Source organism: Engystomops pustulosus, chromosome 9 (genome assembly GCF_040894005.1).
Source record: "Engystomops pustulosus chromosome 9, aEngPut4.maternal, whole genome shotgun sequence".
Taxonomy (NCBI): domain Eukaryota; kingdom Metazoa; phylum Chordata; class Amphibia; order Anura; family Leptodactylidae; genus Engystomops; species Engystomops pustulosus.
The window spans coordinates 101,770,745-101,796,372 of NC_092419.1; the positions used below are offsets into that span (position 1 = coordinate 101,770,745).

A 25,628-nucleotide genomic window follows, 5' to 3' on the forward strand; every position below is an offset into this window, starting at 1 on the left:
TCTAAATATATATTAAAATAAAGACGCTATGCAATAACGAAAGATACCAGTCGAACACAGGTGTGAACTGAGGCTATGGCGTACGGCTGCCAGAGTGTGTATGAAGGAATGAGTGAAGTTGGTTCCAGGTGCTTCTAAGTCTGTCTTCTACTTTTTTATTCACACTTCAAGATTTACTCCATTCAGGTACCTGCCATTCATTTCCATGTTCTCTCTCGTTATCTTTCGTCTAGGAGTCCAGTCGTGCCAATGGCCGACTGGCGGAGCAGCTACAGGAGCAGAAGCAGGAGATGCAGAAGCTGCAGCAAGATCTTGAAGAAGCTCGAAAGGTACCAGATGTTGTTGTGTCTTCCTCTTTTTGTTCTCGCCCTCCTCAAATCTGGGAGGTAGCACATGCCCCTGTGTCTTGCAGAGCGCTGATAAGCGGAAAGGCATGCTGGATGAGATGGCCATCGAAATGCAGCAGGAGAAGACACGGCACAAAGAAGAGGTGGGAAACCTTAAGCTCCAGCATGAGAAGGAGGTGCTGAGTATAAGAGCCAAGTACGAGAAGGAGCTGAGGGAGCTTCACGAGGAGAAGAACCGCGGAGAGGAAGATCTGAGGGGACAGCTGAGGGATGAGAAGGTATGAGAGACTATAGAGGTACATATAAACTAAGAAGACATGAGAAGAGAGGTGACATCCAGAGGACATCATTACCCAAAATGGAGAAGGAGCCACACATACAAGCTAAGGGTTGAGAAGTTAGGTCCATGTGACATCCATAAGGTATACATACATTACCCAGAATGCAGATAGAGCTGCATATATAAGATAAGACAAAGTGATTCACATATCAATTACTATAACAGCAGGGTACTACCCATGGCAGTAACATTGGGATCCCCAGTACAGGCGGTCCCCTACTTAAGGACACCCGACTTACAGACAACCCATAGTTACAGACAGACCCCTCTGACCTCTGGTGAAGCTTTCTGAATGCTTTATCATAGTCCCAGACTGCAATGATCAGCTGTAAGGTGTCTGTAATGAAGCTTTATTGATAATCCTTGGTCCCATTACAGCAAAAAATGTTTAAACTCCAATTGTCACTGGGACCAAATTTTTTTTTGTCTGGATCTACAATTATAAAATATACAGTTTCGACTTACATACAAATTCAACTTAAGAACAAACCTCCAGACCCTATCTTGTACGTAACCCGGGGACTGCCTGTATTATCATTAGAAGTTAGCAGAGGAGTCACAACAAAATTGTTGTAATGGAATGTGACAAATGATTTTTTCCTAATAATAAATATTATTTTCTCGTTAGGCTCGATGTCGGGAGTTGGAAGGATTGCAGCAAACAACAGAAGAACTTCGCTTACAGATTCAGTCCCTAGAAGGAACCAAAGGCTGGTTTGAGCGGCGATTGAAGGAGGCAGAAGTGAGTGCAGGAGTTATGGAGCCATTGACTTTTAGTGGTTACTAGCAGTATACTTGGGCTACATTCACAATGCCGCTGCCCGCCGTACCAGGGAGAAGAGGAGGGGGAGAGCGCAGTTCACCCCCCCCCCCCCTCAGGAATGTATGGCGCACGGCACCATATTCTGGAGAAAGATAGGATATGTCCTATCTTTCTATGCGGGATGGAGCGGTACCGCTCACATTGGGCACCGTGCGCCCATTGTCGTCTATGGGGGATGTATATCGCCCGTATATACATCCCCCATATGGCTGTGTGAATGTAGCCTTACTTCTGACCCTCCGCCCCCTATACCAGTACCCAGCAAGGATGTAGACACTGTAGCCTGTCACTTGTAGTGTCTATAGGGACCATCTAGGATGGGACTTAAAATTCATCTTGATTGATCCTCTATAAGTTGTACCTATGTTCCAGGGATGTCTCATAGACTACCTAAAGCCGATTCACATGAGACCTCCATTCTGTGAGCCAATTTGGCTGATCCTCGTGTTGGGTGCTGGACTCGTGTGTAAAGTCAAGTTCAGATCTTTCATTTATTTATTTTTTACGGATGATTTTTAGGAGACCATTGAGAAGAACCAGTTGCATCATGAAGAGGGTTTGGCCAACCTGAGACGGGAGCACTCCGCTAATCTGCAGGTGAGTCTGAAGCTCTATGCGATCGCTCATGATGGCCATACACGTGAGATGACTTTCTTGGCTGATTCTTGCCAGTTGGATGTGGTCTCAACGGGAAAGAGAAGAAAAGAAACTTCCATAAAATTTGTACAAAAGTAAATCTTTACTTTAATTTTAAAATCTACTAAAACCTAATAAAACCTATATATATTCAGTATCTCCAATATCAAACCGACCCAAAGAATAAAAGGGGGGGGGGGGCGCTCTTTGGAGCGCACAATGAAATCTGTAAAAACTAGGAAGTGCAGTTTGTTATGCAGAAAACAAGCCCCCATACAGCTGTGTACACAGAAGATTGAAAAATGGAAACTTAAAAACCCCCTGGGTTTGTTTTCCCACGAAACAGAATTCTCAAATCTCAATCCCCTAGTGATGATTACAAAATAATTTTAACCCCTTACTTTACAATGTTACTCAGTTTTATTGCTGTTGTAGCTTCTATCACTCAGTGATGGTCAGTGTAAAATCCCGGGGTGTGAGCGGGGACTCTGTAACCAGACACTTTATGATTTCTCTGTACTGTGAGATGCTGTGTGCTGACAATGTGCTTAGATTATCAGGATACAAGGTTTACATACACTTTCATTTACCTTCTGAAAATTCACTAGTATCTGACACATAGAAAGGGAGAGATGAGACAGATCAGAGATAAGATGCATGAAATGCAAATTACACACTGTCAGCTCTGCTCCATATATGTTCTCTCAGAAATGTGCCTGCATCCCCTTTCCATGGATAACTTATCTGCCTGTAGCATGCAGCTTCTCTGTCTTAACAATGCGCTGGCAGAAAGTGAGTGTCTGTGAGCTCCGCCCTGCAGGGGGCGGGGCGGGGCTAGAGTGCAGGGAGCAGAGAGAGAAATTTCAGCCGCATTGTGTCACACAGATATCCAAGATGGCTTCCCCGACCCTAAGTGAGAAGTTACAAGGTCGTGTCTAGGGGCAACTGAAATTGTGTACACTAGGACTGATAGAGATAGGTTGGAATTATATCTTTTAAATGTAATTTTGTTAATAACATTGAATTAGAGTGTGTTATTTTGTTGTCATGATTACATTTAAGAACCTTTTAAGGTTTGGCGCCACAATCCAATCGCGTGCGACACAATCACCTGTTAAATACCTGTCACTGCGGTCGTGGACCCTTAGTAAATACGCCCCGATGTCTCACTAACAGAAAACTTGGCAATCAGCAATGGATGATACTAATATTATTTATCACGCTGAAATCAGAATCTTTCCTGCCATCTCTGCTGTGCTCTAGAAGCTGATGTTGTATGAGGAGTCTTCACAAATACATAAATATTACAATCCGGTAATGAGTCCCTTCTGCCCTTCCTGCAAAGGTGAAGCACCAGGAGCTGGAGGCACTGACAGAGCAAATAAAGTCTAATGAGAAAGACAAGGAAAGTCTTCACGAAACAATAGAGCGGCTAAAACAGGTGAGAAACTCTGCAGCGGACCAGTAGTTTGCGGGCGCTTATAGAGGTGGGGCAGCCTGCGGGCGCTTATAGAGGTGGGGCAGTCTAGGGGTGTCATATGTACTGAATATTGATTGGTGTTTTCATCATTAGGAAGTAAAGGATACAGCGGATGGACAGAGAATCCTGGAGAAGAGAGGAAGTGCAGCTGTGAGTATATATGTATACTATGTGTATACTATGTATGGTTCTCTCATCTCACCATTGGGGGTGGGGATCATTTTCTCTTTCCTAAACCAATGTAGAATCTGCAGCTATCACTCTGGTTGACCTGATCCTCCCACCCAGTCCATAGATGGATAAAACCTCTTTTTGATCCCAAATGCTTACATTGCAATAGTTATTCATGTCATCACATCATCAATCTGCACAATCAGGGGGTTCAGAGGACAGGGTCTCACTCAGGGCCACGAGCCTCATGAGGTCCATATATAAAGAGACCTGTGGGGCTCAGCAGCTGTACATGAAGCCTTGATATCTCCTATACACATAATTGACATATTTCTTTCCTTCCAGCTAAAAGATCTTAAACGCCAGCTGCACCTGGAGCGGAAGAGGGCGGATAAACTGCAGGAGCGTCTTCAAGAGATCCTCACCAATAGTAAAACCCGCACAGGTAAATCGCCCACGATCCAATGGATGTAATGGGATTCATGTGTCTATTCGATTATGTGTCCCTCCCTCTCAGAATGGTCCTTACCACCAAATGAGAGCTCAGAAAATAGGACTTTTTTATTTTAATTAAAGCTTAATGTTCGTCATTTAATTGATCCTAATATAGATCAGGGGTCCAAAGTTGCTTCCCACGCTGTAACACATTAAAGTGATAGCCTCTTGGCCACCACAAGGGGGCGCACAGTGGATGTAGATGAACACTACTTACAGAACACAATAGGAGTTGTAAGAACATCCATGCAGTGACTATGTGTAAGCTCCCTCCACCACCGGGAGGACGGGGGACACTACCAGGGACTGTCCTGGAAAGTCTGTCCCAAAGGACCTACACAACCTCATGTAGGTCGTTCTGAAATTCAGAGTATTATAAATTGCCATAAGTTTCGTTCAGAAGATTCTATTCCATTCTCAGGCCAGGAAAGATGGAAGAACTAAAATTCCCAGGTTTATGTCCGATCCTTCAGTGATGACCCACACGGTTTTACTGCACCATCTTCCCCATGTAAAGTTCCGGCTTTATGACTGTAGTGGACTTATAAAACTGGAAGACAGATTACAAGACGGGCAGGATGAGACATTATTATCTCTCTGATGTAATAAGGACGTCCTGGACGTCTCATAAGCTGCATAAAAATTCAGGAAATGGTGGAATATCACTGGGTGTTGGCTGCAGTGGACACATATATATATATATATATATAATTTTTTTTCACAAAAACATATATACAGTAAATATGCTTTTTCATACATAGCAGCCGATCCACACCTCTCCAATCACGTATTAATGACCTGTCCTAAGGATAAATAATAAGCCAAAACAGGAAGCAGCGCTCCCAAGTTCAGAGGATAAAAGTATTCCTTTTATTCACCAAACAACATTTCGACTATATGTCTTTCTCAAGCACTGGACATGCTGGGTTACTGTAGCATCACTACCCCCCTATGTATTGGACATGCTGGGTTACTGTAGCATCACTACCCCCTATGTATAGGACATGCTGGGTTACTGTAGCATCACTACCCCCTATGTATAGGACATGCTGGGTTACTGTAGTATCACTACCCCCCCTATGTATTGGACATGCTGGGTTACTGTAGCATCACTACCCCCTATGTATTGGACATGCTGGGTTACTGTAGCATCACTACCCCCCTATGTATTGGACATGCTGGGTTACTGTAGCATCACTACCCCCTATGTATAGGACATGCTGGGTTACTGTAGCATCACTACCCCCTATGTATAGGACATGCTGGGTTACTGTAGCATCACTACCCCCTATGTATTGGACATGCTGGGTTACTGTAGTATCACTACCCCCCCTATGTATTGGACATGCTGGGTTACTGTAGCATCACTACCCCCCTATGTATTGGACATGCTGGGTTACTGTAGCATCACTACCCCCTATGTATAGGACATGCTGGGTTACTGTAGTATCACTACCCCCCCTATGTATTGGACATGCTGGGTTACTGTAGCATCACTACCCCCTATGTATTGGACATGCTGGGTTACTGTAGCATCACTACCCCCTATGTATAGGACATGCTGGGTTACTGTAGTATCACTACCCCCCCTATGTATTGGACATGCTGGGTTACTGTAGCATCACTACCCCCTATGTATTGGACATGCTGGGTTACTGTAGCATCACTACCCCCTATGTATAGGACATGCTGGGTTACTGTAGCATCACTACCCCCTATGTATAGGACATGCTGGGTTACTGTAGTATCACTATCCCCCTATGTATAGGACATGCTGGGTTACTGTAGTGTCACTACCCCCTATGTATAGGACATGCTGGGTTACTGTAGTATCACTACCCCCCTATGTATAGGACATGCTGGGTTACTGTAGTATCACTACCCCCCTATGTATTGGACATGCTGGGTTACTGTAGCATCACTACCCCCCTATGTATTGGACATGCTGGGTTACTGTAGCATCACTACCCCCTATGTATTGGACATGCTGGGTTACTGTAGCATCACTACCCCCTATGTATTGGACATGCTGGGTTACTGTAGTATCACTACCCCCCTATGTATTGGACATGCTGGGTTACTGTAGTATCACTACCCCCCTATGTATAGGACATGCTGGGTTACTGTAGCATCACTACCCCCTATGTATAGGACATGCTGGGTTACTGTAGCATCACTATCCCCCTATGTATAGGACATGCTGGGATACTGTAGCATCACTACCCCCCTATGTATAGGACATGCTGGGTTACTGTAGCATCACTACCCCCTATGTATAGGACATGCTGGGTTACTGTAGCATCACTACCCCCTATGTATAGGACATGCTGGGTTACTGTAGTATCACTACCCCCCTATGTATAGGACATGCTGGGTTACTGTAGCATCACTACCCCCCTATGTATAGGACATGCTGGGTTACTGTAGCATCACTACCCCCTATGTATAGGACATGCTGGGTTACTGTAGTATCACTACCCCTCTCTGTATAGGACATGCTGGGTTACTGTAGTATCACTACCCCCCCCCCCCCCTATGTATTGGACATGCTGGGTTACTGTAGCATCACTACCCCCTATGTATTGGACATGCTGGGTTACTGTAGCATCACTACCCCCTATGTATAGGACATGCTGGGTTACTGGAGCATCACTACCCCCTATGTATAGGACATGCTGGGTTACTGTAGTATCACTATCCCCCTATGTATAGGACATGCTGGGTTACTGTAGTGTCACTACCCCCTATGTATAGGACATGCTGGGTTACTGTAGTATCACTACCCCCCTATGTATAGGACATGCTGGGTTACTGTAGTATCACTACCCCCTATGTATAGGACATGCTGGGTTACTGTAGTATCACTACCCCCTATGTATAGGACATGCTGGGTTATTGTAGCATCACTACCCCCTATGTATAGGACATGCTGGGTTACTGTAGCATCACTACCCCCTATGTATAGGACATGCTGGGTTACTGTAGCATCACTACCCCCTATGTATAGGACATGCTGGGTTACTGTAGCATCACTACCCCCTATGTATAGGACATGCTGGGTTACTGTAGCATCACTACCCCCCTATGTATAGGACATGCTGGGTTACTGTAGTATCACTACCCCCCCTATGTATAGGACATGCTGGGTTACTGTAGCATCACTACCCCCTATGTATAGGACATGCTGGGTTACTGTAGCATCACTACCCCCCTATGTATAGGACATGCTGGGTTACTGTAGTGTCACTACCCCCTATGTATAGGACATGCTGGGTTACTGTAGTATCACTACCCCCCTATGTATAGGACATGCTGGGTTACTGTAGTATCACTACCCCCCTATGTATTGGACATGCTGGGTTACTGTAGCATCACTACCCCCCTATGTATTGGACATGCTGGGTTACTGTAGCATCACTACCCCCTATGTATTGGACATGCTGGGTTACTGTAGCATCACTACCCCCTATGTATTGGACATGCTGGGTTACTGTAGTATCACTACCCCCCTATGTATTGGACATGCTGGGATACTGTAGCATCACTACCCCCCTATGTATAGGACATGCTGGGTTACTGTAGCATCACTACCCCCTATGTATAGGACATGCTGGGTTACTGTAGCATCACTACCCCCTATGTATAGGACATGCTGGGTTACTGTAGCATCACTACCCCCCTATGTATTGGACATGCTGGGTTACTGTAGCATCACTACCCCCTATGTATTGGACATGCTGGGTTACTGTAGCATCACTACCCCCTATGTATTGGACATGCTGGGTTACTGTAGTATCACTACCCCCCTATGTATTGGACATGCTGGGATACTGTAGCATCACTACCCCCCTATGTATAGGACATGCTGGGTTACTGTAGCATCACTACCCCCTATGTATAGGACATGCTGGGTTACTGTAGCATCACTACCCCCTATGTATAGGACATGCTGGGTTACTGTAGTATCACTACCCCCCTATGTATAGGACATGCTGGGTTACTGTAGCATCACTACCCCCCTATGTATAGGACATGCTGGGTTACTGTAGCATCACTACCCCCTATGTATAGGACATGCTGGGTTACTGTAGTATCACTACCCCTCTCTGTATAGGACATGCTGGGTTACTGTAGTATCACTACCCCCCCCCCCCCTATGTATTGGACATGCTGGGTTACTGTAGCATCACTACCCCCTATGTATTGGACATGCTGGGTTACTGTAGCATCACTACCCCCTATGTATAGGACATGCTGGGTTACTGGAGCATCACTACCCCCTATGTATAGGACATGCTGGGTTACTGTAGTATCACTATCCCCCTATGTATAGGACATGCTGGGTTACTGTAGTGTCACTACCCCCTATGTATAGGACATGCTGGGTTACTGTAGTATCACTACCCCCCTATGTATAGGACATGCTGGGTTACTGTAGTATCACTACCCCCCTATGTATTGGACATGCTGGGTTACTGTAGCATCACTACCCCCCTATGTATTGGACATGCTGGGTTACTGTAGCATCACTACCCCCCTATGTATTGGACATGCTGGGTTACTGTAGCATCACTACCCCCTATGTATAGGACATGCTGGGTTACTGTAGCATCACTACCCCCTATGTATTGGACATGCTGGGTTACTGTAGCATCACTGCCCCCTATGTATTGGACATGCTGGGTTACTGTAGCATCACTACCCCCCTATGTATTGGACATGCTGGGTTACTGTAGCATCACTACCCCCTATGTATAGGACATGCTGGGTTACTGTAGCATCACTACCCCCTATGTATAGGACATGCTGGGTTACTGTAGTATCACTACCCCCCTATGTATAGGACATGCTGGGTTACTGTAGTATCACTACCCCCCTATGTATTGGACATGCTGGGTTACTGTAGCATCACTGCCCCCTATGTATAGGACATGCTGGGTTACTGTAGTATCACTACCCCCCTATGTATTGGACATGCTGGGATACTGTAGCATCACTACCCCCTATGTATAGGACATGCTGGGTTACTGTAGTATCACTACCCCCCTATGTATAGGACATGCTGGGTTACTGTAGCATCACTACCCCCCTATGTATAGGACATGCTGGGTTACTGTAGCATCACTACCCCCTATGTATAGGACATGCTGGGTTACTGTAGTATCACTACCCCTCTCTGTATAGGACATGCTGGGTTACTGTAGTATCACTAACCCCCCCCCCCCCCCTATGTATAGGACATGCTGGGTTACTGTAGCATCACTACCCCCTATGTATTGGACATGCTGGGTTACTGTAGAATCACTACCCCCTATGTATAGGACATGCTGGGTTACTGTAGCATTACTACCCCCTATGTATAGGACATGCTGGGTTACTGTAGCATCACTACCCCCCTATGTATAGGACATGCTGGGTTACTGTAGCATCACTACCCCCTATGTATAGGACATGCTGGGTTACTGTAGCATCACTACCCCCTATGTATTGGACATGCTGGGTTACTGTAGCATCACTACCCCCTATGTATTGGACATGCTGGGTTACTGTAGCATCACTACCCCCCTATGTATTGGACATGCTGGGTTACTGTAGCATCACTACCCCCTATGTATAGGACATGCTGGGTTACTGTAGCATCACTACCCCCTATGTATTGGACATGCTGGGTTACTGTAGCATCACTACCCCCTATGTATTGGACATGCTGGGTTACTGTAGTATCACTACCCCCCTATGTATTGGACATGCTGGGATACTGTAGCATCACTACCCCCTATGTATAGGACATGCTGGGATACTGTAGCATCACTACCCCCTATGTATAGGACATGCTGGGTTACTGTAGCATCACTACCCCCTATGTATAGGACATGCTGGGTTACTGTAGTATCACTACCCCTCTCTGTATAGGACATGCTGGGTTACTGTAGCATCACTACTCCCTATGTATAGGACATGCTGGGTTACTGTAGTATCACTACCCCCCCCCCTATGTATTGGACATGCTGGGTTACTGTAGCATCACTACCCCCTATGTATTGGACATGCTGGGTTACTGTAGCATCACTACCCCCTATGTATAGGACATGCTGGGTTACTGTAGCATTACTACCCCCTATGTATAGGACATGCTGGGTTACTGTAGTATCACTATCCCCCTATGTATAGGACATGCTGGGTTACTGAAGTGTCACTACCCCCTATGTATAGGACATGCTGGGTTACTGTGGTATCACTACCCCCCTATGTATTGGACATGCTGGGTTACTGTAGCATCACTACCCCCCTATGTATTGGACATGCTGGGTTACTGTAGCATCACTACCCCCTATGTATAGGACATGCTGGGTTACTGTAGCATCACTACCCCCTATGTATTGGACATGCTGGGTTACTGTAGCATCACTACCCCCTATGTATTGGACATGCTGGGTTACTGTAGTATCACTACCCCCCTATGTATTGGACATGCTGGGATACTGTAGCATCACTACCCCCTATGTATAGGACATGCTGGGTTACTGTAGTATCACTACCCCCCTATGTATAGGACATGCTGAGTTACTGTAGCATCACTACCCCCCTATGTATAGGACATGCTGGGTTACTGTAGCATCACTACCCCCCTATGTATAGGACATGCTGGGTTACTGTAGCATCACTACCCCCTATGTATTGGACATGCTGGGTTACTGTAGCATCACTACCCCCTATGTATTGGACATGCTGGGTTACTGTAGTATCACTACCCCCTATGTATTGGACATGCTGGGTTACTACAGCATCTCTACCCCCTATGTATAGGACATGCTGGGTTACTGTAGCATCACTACCCCCTATGTATAGGACATGCTGGGTTACTGTAGTATCACTACCCCTCTCTGTATAGGACATGCTGGGTTACTGTAGTATCACTACCCCCCTATGTATAGGACATGCTGGGTTACTGTAGCATCACTACCCCCCTATGTATAGGACATGCTGGGTTACTGTAGCATCACTACCCCCTATGTATAGGACATGCTGGGTTACTGTAGCATCACTACCCCCTATGTATAGGACATGCTGGGTTACTGTAGTATCACTACCCCTCTCTGTATAGGACATGCTGGGTTACTGTAGCATCACTACCCCCCTATGTATAGGACATGCTGGGTTACTGTAGCATCACTACCCCCTATGTATAGGACATGCTGGGTTACTGTAGCATCACTACCCCCTATGTATAGGACATGCTGGGTTACTGTAGCATCACTACCCCCTATGTATAGGACATGCTGGGTTACTGTAGCATCACTACCCCCCTATGTATAAAACATGCTGGGTTACTGTAGCATCACTACCCCCTATGTATAGGACATGCTGGGTTACTGTAGCATCACTACCCCCTATGTATAGGACATGCTGGGTTACTGTAGTATCACTACCCCCCCTATGTATAGGACATGCTGGGTTATTGTAGCATCACTACCCCCTATGTATAGGACATGCTGGGTTACTGTAGCATCACTACCCCCCTATGTATAGGACATGCTGGGTTACTGTAGCATCACTACCCCCTATGTATAGGACATGCTGGGTTACTGTAGTATCACTACCCCCCTATGTATAGGACATGCTGGGTTACTGTAGCATCACTACCCCCTATGTATAGGACATGCTGGGTTACTGTAGTATCACTACCCCCCTATGTATAGGACATGCTGGGTTACTATAGTGTCACTACCCCCTATGTATAGGACATGCGGGTTACTGTAGTATCACTACCCCCTATGTATTGGACATGCTGGGTTACTGTAGTATCACTACCCCCTATGTATAGGACATGCTGGGTTACTGTAGTGTCACTACCCCCCTATGTATTGGACATGCTGGGTTACTGTAGTATCACTACCCCCTATGTATAGGACATGCGGGTTACTGTAGTATCACTACCCCCCTATGTATAGGACATGCTGGGTTACTGTAGTATCACTATCCCCCTATGTATAGGACATGCTGGGTTACTGTAGTATCACTACCCCCCTATGTATAGGACATGCTTGGTTACTGTAGTATCACTACCCCCCTATGTATTGGACATGCTGGGTTACTGTAGCATCACTACCCCCCTATGTATTGGACATGCTGGGTTACTGTAGCATCACTACCCCCCTATGTATAGGACATGCTGGGTTACTGTAGCATCACTACCCCCTATGTATTGGACATGCTGGGTTACTGTAGCATCACTACCCCCTATGTATTGGACATGCTGGGTTACTGTAGTATCACTACCCCCCTATGTATTGGACATGCTGGGATACTGTAGCATCACTACCCCCTATGTATAGGACATGCTGGGTTACTGTAGTATCACTACCCCCCTATGTATAGGACATGCTGGGTTACTGTAGTATCACTACCCCCCTATGTATAGGACATGCTGGGTTACTGTAGTATCACTACCCCCCTATGTATAGGACATGCTGGGTTATTGTAGCATCACTACCCCCCTATGTATAGGACATGCTGGGTTACTGTAGCATCACTACCCCCTATGTATAGGACATGCTGGGTTACTGTAGTATCACTACCCCTCTCTGTATAGGACATGCTGGGTTACTGTAGTATCACTACCCCCCTATGTATAGGACATGCTGGGTTACTGTAGCATCACTACCCCCCTATGTATAGGACATGCTAGGTTACTGTAGCATCACTACCCCCTATGTATAGGACATGCTGGGTTACTGTAGCATCACTACCCCCTATGTATAGGACATGCTGGGTTACTGTAGTATCACTACCCCCCCTATGTATAGGACATGCTGGGTTACTGTAGTATCACTACCCCCCTATGTATAGGACATGCTGGGTTACTGTAGCATCACTACCCCCTATGTATAGGACATGCTGGGTTACTGTAGTATCACTACCCCCCCTATGTATAGGACATGCTGGGTTACTGTAGTATCACTACCCCCTATGTATAGGACATGCTGGGTTACTGTAGTATCACTACCCCTCTCTGTATAGGACATGCTGGGTTACTGTAGTATCACTACCCCCCTATGTATAGGACATGCTGGGTTACTGTAGCATCACTACCCCCTATGTATAGGACATGCTGGGTTACTGTAGCATCACTACCCCCTATGTATAGGACATGCTGGGTTACTGTAGTATCACTACCCCCCTATGTATAGGACATGCTGGGTTACTGTAGTATCACTACCCCCCTATGTATAGGACATGCTGGGTTACTGTAGTATCACTACCCCCTATGTATAGGACATGCTGGGTTACTGTAGTATCACTACCCCCCTATGTATAGGACATGCTGGGTTACTGTAGCATCACTACCCCCTATGTATAGGACATGCTGGGTTACTGTAGTATCACTACCCCCCTATGTATTGGACATGCTGGGTTACTGTAGTATCACTACCCCCCCCCCCCCCACCTATGTATAGGACATGCTGGGTTACTATAGCATCACTAACCCCTATGTATAGGACATGCTGGTTTACTGTAGCATCACTACCCCCCTATGTATAGGACATGCTGGGTTACTGTAGTATCACTACCCCCCTATGTATAGGACATGCTGGGTTACTGTAGCATCACTACCCCCCTATGTATAGGACATGCTGGGTTACTGTAGTATCACTACCCCCCTATGTATAGGACATGCTGGGTTACTGTAGCATCACTACCCCCTATGTATTGGACATGCTGGGTTACTGTAGCATCACTACCCCCCTATGTATTGGACATGCTGGGTTACTGTAGCATCACTACCCCCTATGTATAGGACATGCTGGGTTACTGTAGCATCACTACCCCCTATGTATAGGACATGCTGGGTTATTGTAGCATCACTACCCCCTATGTATAGGACATGCTCGGTTACTGTATTATCACTACCCCACTATGTATAGGACATGCTGGGTTACTGTAACATCACTACCCCCTACGTATAGGACATGCTGGGTTACTGTAGCATCACTACCCCCCTATGTATAGGACATGCTGGGTTACTGTAGTATCACTACCCCCCTATGTATAGGACATGCTGGGTTACTGTAGTATCACTACCCCCTATGTATTGGACATGCTGGGTTACTGTAGTATCACTACCCCCTATGTATAGGACATGCTGGGTTACTGTAGTATCACTACCCCCCTATGTATAGGACATGCTGGGTTACTGTAGTATCACTACCCCCTATGTATTGGACATGCTGGGTAACTGTAGCGTCACTACCCCCTATGTATAGGACATGCTGGGTTACTGTAGTGTCACTACCCCCCTATGTATAGGACATGCTGGGTTACTGTAGTATCACTACCCCCTATGTATAGGACATGCTGGGTTACTGTAGCATCACTACCCCCTATGTATAGGACATGCTGGGTTACTGTAGTATCACTACCCCCCTATGTATAGGACATGCTGGGTTACTGTAGCATCACTACCCCCTATGTATAGGACATGCTGGGTTACTGTAGTATCACTACCCCCCTATGTATAGGACATGCTGGGTTACTGTAGTATCACTACCCCCCTATGTATAGGACATGCTGGGTTACTGTAGTATCACTACCCCCCTATGTATAGGACATGCTGGGTTACTGTAGTATCACTACCCCCTATGTATAGGACATGCTGGGTTACTGTAGCATCACTACCCCCCTATGTATAGGACATGCTGGGTTACTGTAGCATCACTACCCCCTATGTATAGGACATGCTGGGTTACTGTAGTATCACTACCCCCCTATGTATAGGACATGCTGGGATACTGTAGCATCACTACCCCCTATGTATAGGACATGCTGGGTTACTGTAGCATCACTACCCCCTATGTATTGGACATGCTGGGTTACTGTAGCATCACTACCCCCCTATGTATAGGACATGCTGGGTTACTGTAGCATCACTACCCCCTATGTATAGGACATGCTGGGTTACTGTAGTATCACTACCCCCCTATGTATAGGACATGCTGGGTTACTGTAGTATCACTACCCCCTATGTATTGGACATGCTGGGTTACTGTAGTATCACTACCCCCTATGTATTGGACATGCTGGGTTACTGTAGTATCACTACCCCCCTATGTATAGGACATGCTGGGTTACTGTAGTATCACTACCCCCCTATGTATAGGACATGCTGGGTTACTGTAGTATCACTACCCCCTATGTATAGGACATGCTGGGTTACTGTAGTATCACTACCCCCTATGTATTGGACATGCTGGGTTACTGTAGCATCACTACCCCCTATGTATTGGACATGCTGGGTTACTGTAGCATCACTACCCCCCTATGTATAGGACATGCTGGGTTACTGTAGCATCACTACCCCCCTATGTATAGGACATGCTGGGTTACTGTAGCATCACTACCCCCCTATGTATAGGACATGCTGGGTTACTGTAGTATCACTACCCCCCTATGTATAGGACATGCTGGGTTACTGTAGTATCACTGCCCCCTATGTATAGGACATGCTGGGTTACTGTAGCATCACTACCCCCCTATGTATAGGACATGCTGGGTTACTGTAGTATCACTACCCCCCTATGTATTACAATATGAAGATGTCTTTGCTCTTTCTGATATATATTGTGCCCCACGCAGAAGTCTCCTGATGGGGGTAAATCATCTTTCTTAGGATGAAGGAGCTCTGGGGGGATCCATGCATCCTGGTAATAATCATGGCTCCCCTTCTGCCCAATGAGCAGGTTATTATTCGGATGCCCACGTCCCCATCTCCCCCCGGACCTAATAACCATCCGCAGGCTATAAGGAATAAAATTCACAATTCCGAGAGGACACTGATTAATCTCGGAATCTCCGGCCGCGCTATGCATGGATGAGAACGGCTTTCCTGGGAATATGTCTCCGCACGGATCAGCCGCTGAAACAAATATCGCAGTCCAGCGAGCGCGGGGCCTCAGGAATCCATCGAAAATACCAGCAAACTCCGTAAAGTGGCCTCCTTATAATCTCCCATAAAAATCCAATTATCCTAATGGCCGCAGTTACATCATTCCCATTAGTTTACAAATGGACAAAATGGAGGATTAATACAGCTGGAAAAAAAACACGGCAGCTTTTTAATTCCATTTCGGTGGGAAATTAAACCAAGTGTGAGGCGAAGATTACTCATTACCGCTGCTAGAGGAAGCGCGGGCTGGGGTTAACCCTTCTCTATCGATGAGCAGTGTAATGGCTCTTAAAGGGGTCCTGGTATTTAGAGGCTTCCATGTCTGGGGGCTGAAAAACATGGCTGCTCCAGAAACAGCGCCACACCTGACCATGGTGGGTAACGGTATTGCAGCTAGAGATGAATGGAGCTAATTTGTAATACATCGCACTGCCCATGCAAAGGTGTGAAACTGTTTTTGTTATCCTGTTATCCTCCAGCCATCCCCTTTAAAGCTCCGTGGAGATGGATAGTGTAGCCGGTGCAGGTGGGACTGGCTGCAACACACTCCTCTGATCATCACTGATCAGCAAGCCAGACTATCAATGGACAACCCCTTTAAGTAAAGCCCATGAGAGGTTCTGACCCCCCACGACCCAGTTGTGAGCTGCAGATTCCCCGGATGAGAATGTAAAATTCCATGACTTGTATGTAACGTATGACATGTGATGGCGTCAGAACAGAACGGGGTTTGGCGGGTGCTGTGTGTATGATGCTGGCGGGTCAGTGTGTGTGGGGTGGTCGGTGTGCACTGCGGGGGTGTGGTCAGTGTGCACTGCGGGGGCGTGGTCAGTGTGTGGGGGGTGCACGGCGGGGGGGGGGGGTCTGTGTGCACGGGGGGGGGATCAGTGTGCACAGCGGGGGATGGGGATCAGTGTGTACGACGCGGGCAGGTCAGTGCACGGCGGGGTGGGGGGTCAGTGCACTGCGGGGCGGTCACTGAGTGCGGCGCAGGGGGGGGGGGGCCAGTGTGCACGGTGGGAGGGGGTAGTGTGTACGGGGGGGGCAGTGTGCACGGCGCAGGGGGGGCACTGAGTGCGGGGGGGGGGGGCAGTGTGTACGCTGGTAGCTGCTCTCACCTTTCTCATTTTCGGCAGAAATCATTTTATTTGAGAAGCTGAAACCTGATTGATATGCCGTATTCCAGGCAAATTTCCCTCTAAACACTGAATATAATTAACTCCGGACAAGTCATTAGATTCTGGCAGATGCATTATCTCCTACACAGGTGCAGGGAGCCGGGAGAGTGCAGGGAGCCGGGATAGCAAGGAGGATGCAGGGAATGGAGCACTGCAGGACAGATGTAGCAGAGTGCTCCGGTATCAGGAATAGCAGGGAGGATGCAGGGAATGGTGCACTGCAGGACAGATGTAGCAGAGTGCTCCAGTATCAGGAATAGCAGAGAGGATGCAGGGAATGGTGCACTGCAGGACAGATGTAGCAGAGTGCTCCGGTATCAGGAATAGCAGGGAGGATGCAGGGAATGGTGCACTGCAGGACAGATGTAGCAGAGTGCTCCGGTATCAGGAATAGCAGGGAGGATGCAGGGAATGGTGCACTGCAGGACAGATGTAGCAGAGTGCTCCAGTATCAGGAATAGCAGGGAGGATGCAGGGAATGGTGCACTGCAGGACAGATGTAGCAGAGTGCTCCGGTATCAGGAATAGCAGGGAGGATGCAGGGAATGGTGCACTGCAGGACAGATGTAGCAGAGTGCTCCGGTATCAGGAATAGCAGGGAGGATGCAGGGAATGGTGCACTGCAGGACAGATGTAGCAGAGTGCTCCGGTATCAGGAATAGCAGGGAGGATGCAGGGAATGGTGCACTGCAGGACAGATGTAGCAGAGTGCTCCGGTATCAGGAATAGCAGGGAGGATACAGGGAATGGTGCACTGCAGGAGGGATGTAGCAGAGTGCTCCAGTATCAGGAATAGCAGGGAGGATGCAGGGAATGGTGCACTGCAGGACAGATGTAGCAGAGTGCTCCGGTATCAGGAATAGCAGGGAGGATGCAGGGAATGGTGCACTGCAGGAGGAATGTAGCAGAGTGCTCCGGTATCAGGAATAGCAGGGAGGGTGCAGGGAATGGTGCACTGCAGGACAGATGTAGCAGAGTGCTCCGGTATCAGGAATAGCAGGGAGGATGCAGGGAATGGTGCACTGCAGGAGGGATGTAGCAGAGTGCTCCGGTATCAGGAATAGCAGGGAGGATGCAGGGAATGGTGCACTGCAGGACGGATGTAGCAGAGTGCTCCGGTATCAGGAATAGCAGGGAGGATGCAGGGAATGGTGCACTGCAGGACGGATGTAGCAGAGTGCTCCGGTATCAGGAATAGCAGGGAGGGTGCAGGGAATGGTGCACTGCAGGACAGATGTAGCAGAGTGCTCCGGTATCAGGAATAGCAGGGAGGATGCAGGGAATGGTGCACTGCAGGACAGATGTAGCAGAGTGCTCCGGTATCAGGAATAGCAGGGAGGATGCAGGGAATGGAGCACTGCAGGACAGATGTAGCAGAGTGTTCCGGTATCAGGAATAGCAGGGAGGATGCAGGGAATGGTGCACTGCAGGAGGGATGTAGCAGAGTGCTCCGGTATCAGGAATAGCAGGGAGGATGCAGGGAATGGTGCACTGCAGGAGGGATGTAGCAGAGTGCTCCGGTATCAGGAATAGCAGGGAGGATGCAGGGAATGGTGCACTGCAGGACGGATGTAGCAGAGTGCTCCGGTATCAGGAATAGCAGGGAGGATGCAGGGAATGGTGCACTGCAGGACAGATGTAGCAGAGTGCTCCAGTGTCAGGAATAGCAGGGAGGATGCAGGGAATGGTGCACTGCAGGACGGATGTAGCAGAGTGCTCCGGTATCAGGAATAGCAGGGAGGATGCAGGGAATGGTGCACTGCAGGACAGATGTAGCAGAGTGCTCCGGTATCAGGAATAGCAGGGAGGATGCAGGGAATGGTGCACTGCAGGACAGATGTAGCAGAGTGCTCCGGTATCAGGAATAGCAGGGAGGATGCAGGGAATGGTGCACTGCAGGACGGATGTAGCAGAGTGCTCCGGTATCAGGAATAGCAGGGAGGATGCAGGGAATGGTGCACTGCAGGACAGATGTAGCAGAGTGCTCCAGTATCAGGAATAGCAGGGAGGAGGCAGGGAATGGTGCACTGCAGGACAGATGTAGCAGAGTGCTCCGGTATCAGGAATAGCAGGGAGGATGCATGGAATGGTGCACTGCAGGACGGATGTAGAAGAGTGCTCCGGTATCAGGAATAGCAGGGAGGATGCAGGGAATGGAGCACTGCAGGACAGATGTAGCAGAGTGCTCCGGTATCAGGAATAGCAGGGAGGATGCAGGGAATGGTGCACTGCAGGACAGATGTAGCAGAGTGCTCCGGTATCAGGAATAGCAGAGAGGATGCAGGGAATGGTGCACTGCAGGACAGATGTAGCAGAGTGCTCCGGTATCAGGAATAGCAGGGAGGATGCAGGGAATGGTGCACTGCAGGACAGATGTAGCAGAGTGCTCCGGTATCAGGAATAGCAGGGAGGATGCAGGGAATGGTGCACTGCAGGACTGATGTAGCAGAGTGCTCCGGTATCAGGAATAGCAGGGAGGATGCAGGGAATGGTGCACTGCAGGAGGAATGTAGCAGAGTGCTCCGGTATCAGGAATAGCAGGGAGGATGCAGGGAATGGAGCACTGCAGGACAGATGTAGCAGAGTGCTCCGGTATCAGGAATAGCAGGGAGGATGCAGTGAATGGAGCACTGCAGGACAGATGTAGCAGGGTGCTCCGGTATCAGGAATAGCAGGGAGGATGCAGGGAATGGTGCACTGCAGGAGGAATGTAGCAGAGTGCTCCGGTATCAGGAATAGCAGGGAGGATGCAGGGAATGGTGCACTGCAGGACGGATGTAGCAGAGTGCTCCGGTATCAGGAATAGCAGGGAGGATGCAGGGAATGGTGCACTGCAGGACAGATGTAGCAGAGTGCTCCAGTATCAGGAATAGCAGGGAGGAGGCAGGGAATGGTGCACTGCAGGACAGATGTAGCAGAGTGCTCCGGTATCAGGAATAGCAGGGAGGATGCATGGAATGGTGCACTGCAGGACGGATGTAGAAGAGTGCTCCGGTATCAGGAATAGCAGGGAGGATGCAGGGAATGGAGCACTGCAGGACAGATGTAGCAGAGTGCTCCGGTATCAGGAATAGCAGCGAGGATGCACGGAATGGTGCACTGCAGGACAGATGTAGCAGAGTGCTCCGGTATCAGGAATAGCAGGGAGGATGCAGGGAATGGTGCACTGCAGGACAGATGTAGCAGAGTGCTCCGGTATCAGGAATAGCAGGGAGGATGCAGGGAATGGTGCACTGCAGGAGGGATGTAGCAGAGTGCTCCGGTATCAGGAATAGCAGGGAGGATGCAGGGAATGGTGCACTGCAGGACAGATGTAGCAGAGTGCTCCGGTATCAGGAATAGCAGGGAGGATGCAGGGAATGGTGCACTGCAGGACAGATGTAGCAGAGTGCTCCGGTATCAGGAATAGCAGAGAGGATGCAGGGAATGGTGCACTCCAGGACTGATGTAGCAGAGTGCTCCGGTATCAGGAATAGCAGGGAGGATGCAGGGAATGGTGCACTGCAGGAGGAATGTAGCAGAGTGCTCCGGTATCAGGAATAGAAGGGAGGATGCAGGGAATGGTGCACTGCAGGACTGATGTAGCAGAGTGCTCCGGTATCAGGAATAGAAGGGAGGATGCAGGGAATGGTGCACTGCAGGACAGATGTAGCAGAGTGCTCCGGTATCAGGAATAGAAGGGAGGATGCAGTGAATGGAGCACTGCAGGACAGATGTAGCAGAGTGCTCCGGTATCAGGAATAGCAGGGAGGATGCAGGGAATGGTGCACTGCAGGAGGAATGTAGCAGAGTGCTCCGGTATCAGGAATAGAAGGGAGGATGCAGGGAATGGTGCACTGCAGGACTGATGTAGCAGAGTGCTCCGGTATCAGGAATAGCAGGGAGGATGCAGGGAATGGGGCACTGCAGGACGGATGTAGCAGAGTGCTCCGGTATCAGGAATAGCAGGGAGGATGCAGGGAATGGTGCACTGCAGGATGGATGTAGCAGAGTGCTCCGGTATCAGGAATAGCAGGGAGTATGCAGGGAATGGTGCACTGCAGGATGGATGTAGCAGAGTGCTCCGGTATCAGGAATAGCAGGGAGGATACAGGGAATGGTGCACTGCAGGACGGATGTAGCAGAGTGCTCCGGTATCAGGAATAGCAGGGAGGATGCAGGGAATGGAGCACTGCAGGATGGATGTAGCAGAGTGCTCCAGTATCAGGAATAGCAGGGAGGATGCAGGGAATGGTGCACTGCAGGACAGATGTAGCAGTGTGCTCCGGTATCAGGAATAGCAGGGAGGATGCAGGGAATGGTGCACTGCAGGAGGAATGTAGCAGAGTGCTCCGGTATCAGGAATAGCAGGGAGGATGCAGGGAATGGTGCACTGCAGGACAGATGTAGCAGAGTGCTCCAGTATCAGGAATAGCAGGGAGGATGCAGGGAATGGAGCACTGCAGGACAGATGTAGCAGAGTGCTCCGGTATCAGGAATAGCAGGGAGGATGCAGGGAATGGTGCACTGCAGGACGGATGTAGCAGAGTGCTCCGGTATCAGGAATAGCAGGGAGGATGCAGGGAATGGTGCACTGCAGGAGGGATGTAGCAGAGTGCTCCGGTATCAGGAATAGCAGGGAGGGTGCAGGGAATGGTGCACTGCAGGACAGATGTAGCAGAGTGCTCCAGTATCAGGAATAGAAGGGAGGATGCAGGGAATGGAGCACTGCAGGACAGATGTAGCAGAGTGCTCCGGTATCAGGAATAGCAGGGAGGATGCAGGGAATGGTGCACTGCAGGACGGATGTAGCAGAGTGCTCCAGTATCAGGAATAGCAGGGAGGATGCAGGGAATGGTGCACTGCAGGACGGATGTAGCAGAGTGCTCCGGTATCAGGAATAGCAGGGAGGATGCAGGGAATGGTGCACTGCAGGAGGAATGTAGCAGAGTGCTCCAATATCAGGAATAGCAGGGAGGATGCAGGGAATGGTGCGCTGCAGGACAGATGTAGCAGAGTGCTCCAGTATCAGGAATAGCAGGGAGGATGCAGGGAATGGTGCACTGCAGGACAGATGTAGCAGAGTGCTCCGGTATCAGGAATAGCAGGGAGGATACAGGGAATGGTGCACTGCAGGAGAGATGTAGCAGAGTGCTCCGGTATCAGGAATAGCAGGGAGGATGCAGGGAATGGTGCACTGCAGGACAGATGTAGCAGAGTGCTCCGGTATCAGGAATAGCAGGGAGGATGCAGGGAATGGTGCACTGCAGGAGGGATGTAGCAGAGTGCTCCGGTATCAGGAATAGCAGGGAGGATGCAGGGAATGGTGCACTGCAGGACAGATGTAGCAGAGTGCTCCGGTATCAGGAATAGCAGGGAGGATACAGGGAATGGTGCACTGCAGGAGAGATGTAGCAGAGTGCTCCGGTATCAGGAATAGCAGGGAGGATGCAGGGAATGGTGCACTGCAGGACAGATGTAGCAGAGTGCTCCGGTATCAGGAATAGCAGGGAGGATGCAGGGAATGGTGCACTGCAGGACGGATGTAGCAGAGTGCTCTGGTATCAGGAATAGCAGGGAGGATGCAGGGAATGGAGCACTGCAGGACAGATGTAGCAGAGTGCTCCAGTATCAGGAATAGCAGGGAGGTTGCAGGGAATGGTGCACTGCAGGACGGATGTAGCAGAGTGCTCCAGTATCAGGAATAGCAGGGAGGTTGCAGGGAATGGTGCACTGCAGGAGGAATGTAGTAGAGTGCTCCGGTATCAGGAATAGCAGGGAGGATGCAGGGAATGGTGCACTGCATGAGGAATGTAGCAGAGTGCTCCGGTATCAGGAATAGCAGGGAGGATGCAGGGAATGGTGCACTGCAGGACAGATGTAGCAGAGTGCTCCGGTATCAGGAATAGCAGGGAGGATGCAGGGAATGGTGCACTGCAGGACAGATGTAGCAGAGTGCTCCGGTATCAGGAATAGCAGGGAGGATGCAGGGAATGGAGCACTGCAGGAGGGATGTAGCAGAGTGCTCCAGTATCAGGAATAGCAGGGAGGATGCAGGGAATGGGGCACTGCAGGAGGAATGTAGCAGAGTGCTGCGGTATCAGGAATAGCAGGGAGGATGCAGGGAATGGTGCACTGCAGGACAGATGTAGCAGAGTGCTCCGGTATCAGGAATAGCAGGGAGGATGCAGGGAATGGTGCACTGCAGGACAGATGTAGCAGAGTGCTCCAGTATCAGGAATAGCAGGGAGGATGCAGGGAATGGTGCACTGCAGGACGGATGTAGCAGAGTGCTCCGGTATCAGGAATAGCAGGGAGGATGCAGGGAATGGTGCACTGCAGGACGGATGTAGCAGAGTGCTCCGGTATCAGGAATAGCAGGGAGGATGCGGGGAATGGTGCACTGCAGGACGGATGTAGCAGAGTGCTCCGGTATCAGGAATAGCAGGGAGGATGCAGGGAATGGTGCACTGCAGGACAGATGTAGCAGAGTGCTCCGGTATCAGGAATAGCAGGGAGGATGCAGGGAATGGTGCACTGCAGGACAGATGTAGCAGAGTGCTCCGGTATCAGGAATAGCAGGGAGGATGCAGGGAATGGTGCACTGCAGGAGGGATGTAGCAGAGTGCTCCGGTATCAGGAATAGCAGGGAGGATGCAGTGAATGGTGCACTGCAGGAGGGATGTAGCAGAGTGCTCCGGTATCAGGAATAGCAGGGAGGATGCAGGGAATGGTGCACTGCAGGACGGATGTAGCAGAGTGCTCCGGTATCAGGAATAGCAGGGAGGATGCAGGGAATGGTGCACTGCAGGAGGAATGTAGCAGAGTGCTCCGGTATCAGGAATAGCAGGGAGGATGCAGGGAATGGAGCACTGCAGGACAGATGTAGCAGAGTGCTCCGGTATCAGGAATAGCAGGGAGGATGCAGGGAATGGAGCACTGCAGGATGGATGTAGCAGAGTGCTCCGGTATCAGGAATAGCAGGGAGGATGCAGGGAATGGTGCACTGCAGGACAGATGTAGCAGAGTGCTCCAGTATCAGGAATAGCAGGGAGGATGCAGGGAATGGAGCACTGCAGGACAGATGTAGCAGAGTGCTCCGGTATCAGGAATAGCAGGGAGGATGCAGGGAATGGAGCACTGCAGGACAGATGTAGCAGAGTGCTCCGGTATCAGGAATAGCAGGGAGGATGCAGGGAATGGTGCACTGCAGGACGGATGTAGCAGAGTGCTCCGGTATCAGGAATAGCAGGGAGGATGCAGGGAATGGAGCACTTCAGGATGGATGTAGCAGAGTGCTCCGGTATCAGGAATAGCAGGGAGGATGCGGGGAATGGTGCACTGCAGGACGGATGTAGCAGAGTGCTCCGGTATCAGGAATAGCAGGGAGGATGCAGGGAATGGTGCACTGCAGGACAGATGTAGCAGAGTGCTCCGGTATCAGGAATAGCAGGGAGGATGCAGGGAATGGTGCACTGCAGGACAGATGTAGCAGAGTGCTCCAGTATCAGGAATAGCAGGGAGGATGCAGGGAATGGAGCACTGCAGGACGGATGTAGCAGAGTGCTCCGGTATCAGGAATAGCAGGGAGGATGCAGGGAATGGTGCACTGCAGGACTGATGTAGCAGAGTGCTCCGGTATCAGGAATAGCAGGGAGGATGCAGGGAATGGTGCACTGCAGGACTGATGTAGCAGAGTGCTCCGGTATCAGGAATAGCAGGGAGGATGCAGGGAATGGTGCACTGCAGGAGGAATGTAGCAGAGTGCTCCGGTATCAGGAATAGCAGGGAGGATGCAGGGAATGGTGCACTGCAGGACAGATGTAGCAGAGTGCTCCGGTATCAGGAATAGCAGGGAGGATACAGGGAATGGTGCACTGCAGGACAGATGTAGCAGAGTGCTCCAGTATCAGGAATAGCAGGGAGGATGCAGGGAATGGTGCACTGCAGGACAGATGTAGCAGAGTGCTCCAGTATCAGGAATAGCAGGGAGGATGCAGGGAATGGTGCACTGCAGGACAGATGTAGCAGAGTGCTCCGGTATGAGGAATAGCAGGGAATGGTGCACTGCAGAAGGGATGTAGCAGAGTGCTCCGGTATCAGGAATAGCAGGGAGGATGCAGGGAATGGTGCACTGCAGGACGGATGTAGCAGAGTGCTCCGGTATCAGGAATAGCAGGGAGGATACAGGGAATGGTGCACTGCAGGACAGATGTAGCAGAGTGCTCCAGTATC

General features: G+C 49.4%; 1 protein-coding gene across 2 annotated transcripts in view; it reads left to right on the plus strand.

The window, feature by feature from the left end:
- GRIPAP1 (GRIP1 associated protein 1) overlaps positions 1-25,628 on the plus strand; it is an 84,166-nt gene that overhangs the window by 17,903 nt on the left and 40,635 nt on the right. For both annotated transcript variants that reach the window (XM_072124917.1, XM_072124918.1), the window contains 7 exons: positions 234-329; positions 413-625; positions 1,316-1,429; positions 2,030-2,107; positions 3,492-3,587; positions 3,720-3,776; positions 4,143-4,242. In XM_072124917.1, coding sequence (XP_071981018.1) covers positions 234-329; positions 413-625; positions 1,316-1,429; positions 2,030-2,107; positions 3,492-3,587; positions 3,720-3,776; positions 4,143-4,242 — 754 coding nt within the window. The remainder of the gene's footprint in view (positions 1-233; positions 330-412; positions 626-1,315; positions 1,430-2,029; positions 2,108-3,491; positions 3,588-3,719; positions 3,777-4,142; positions 4,243-25,628) is intronic.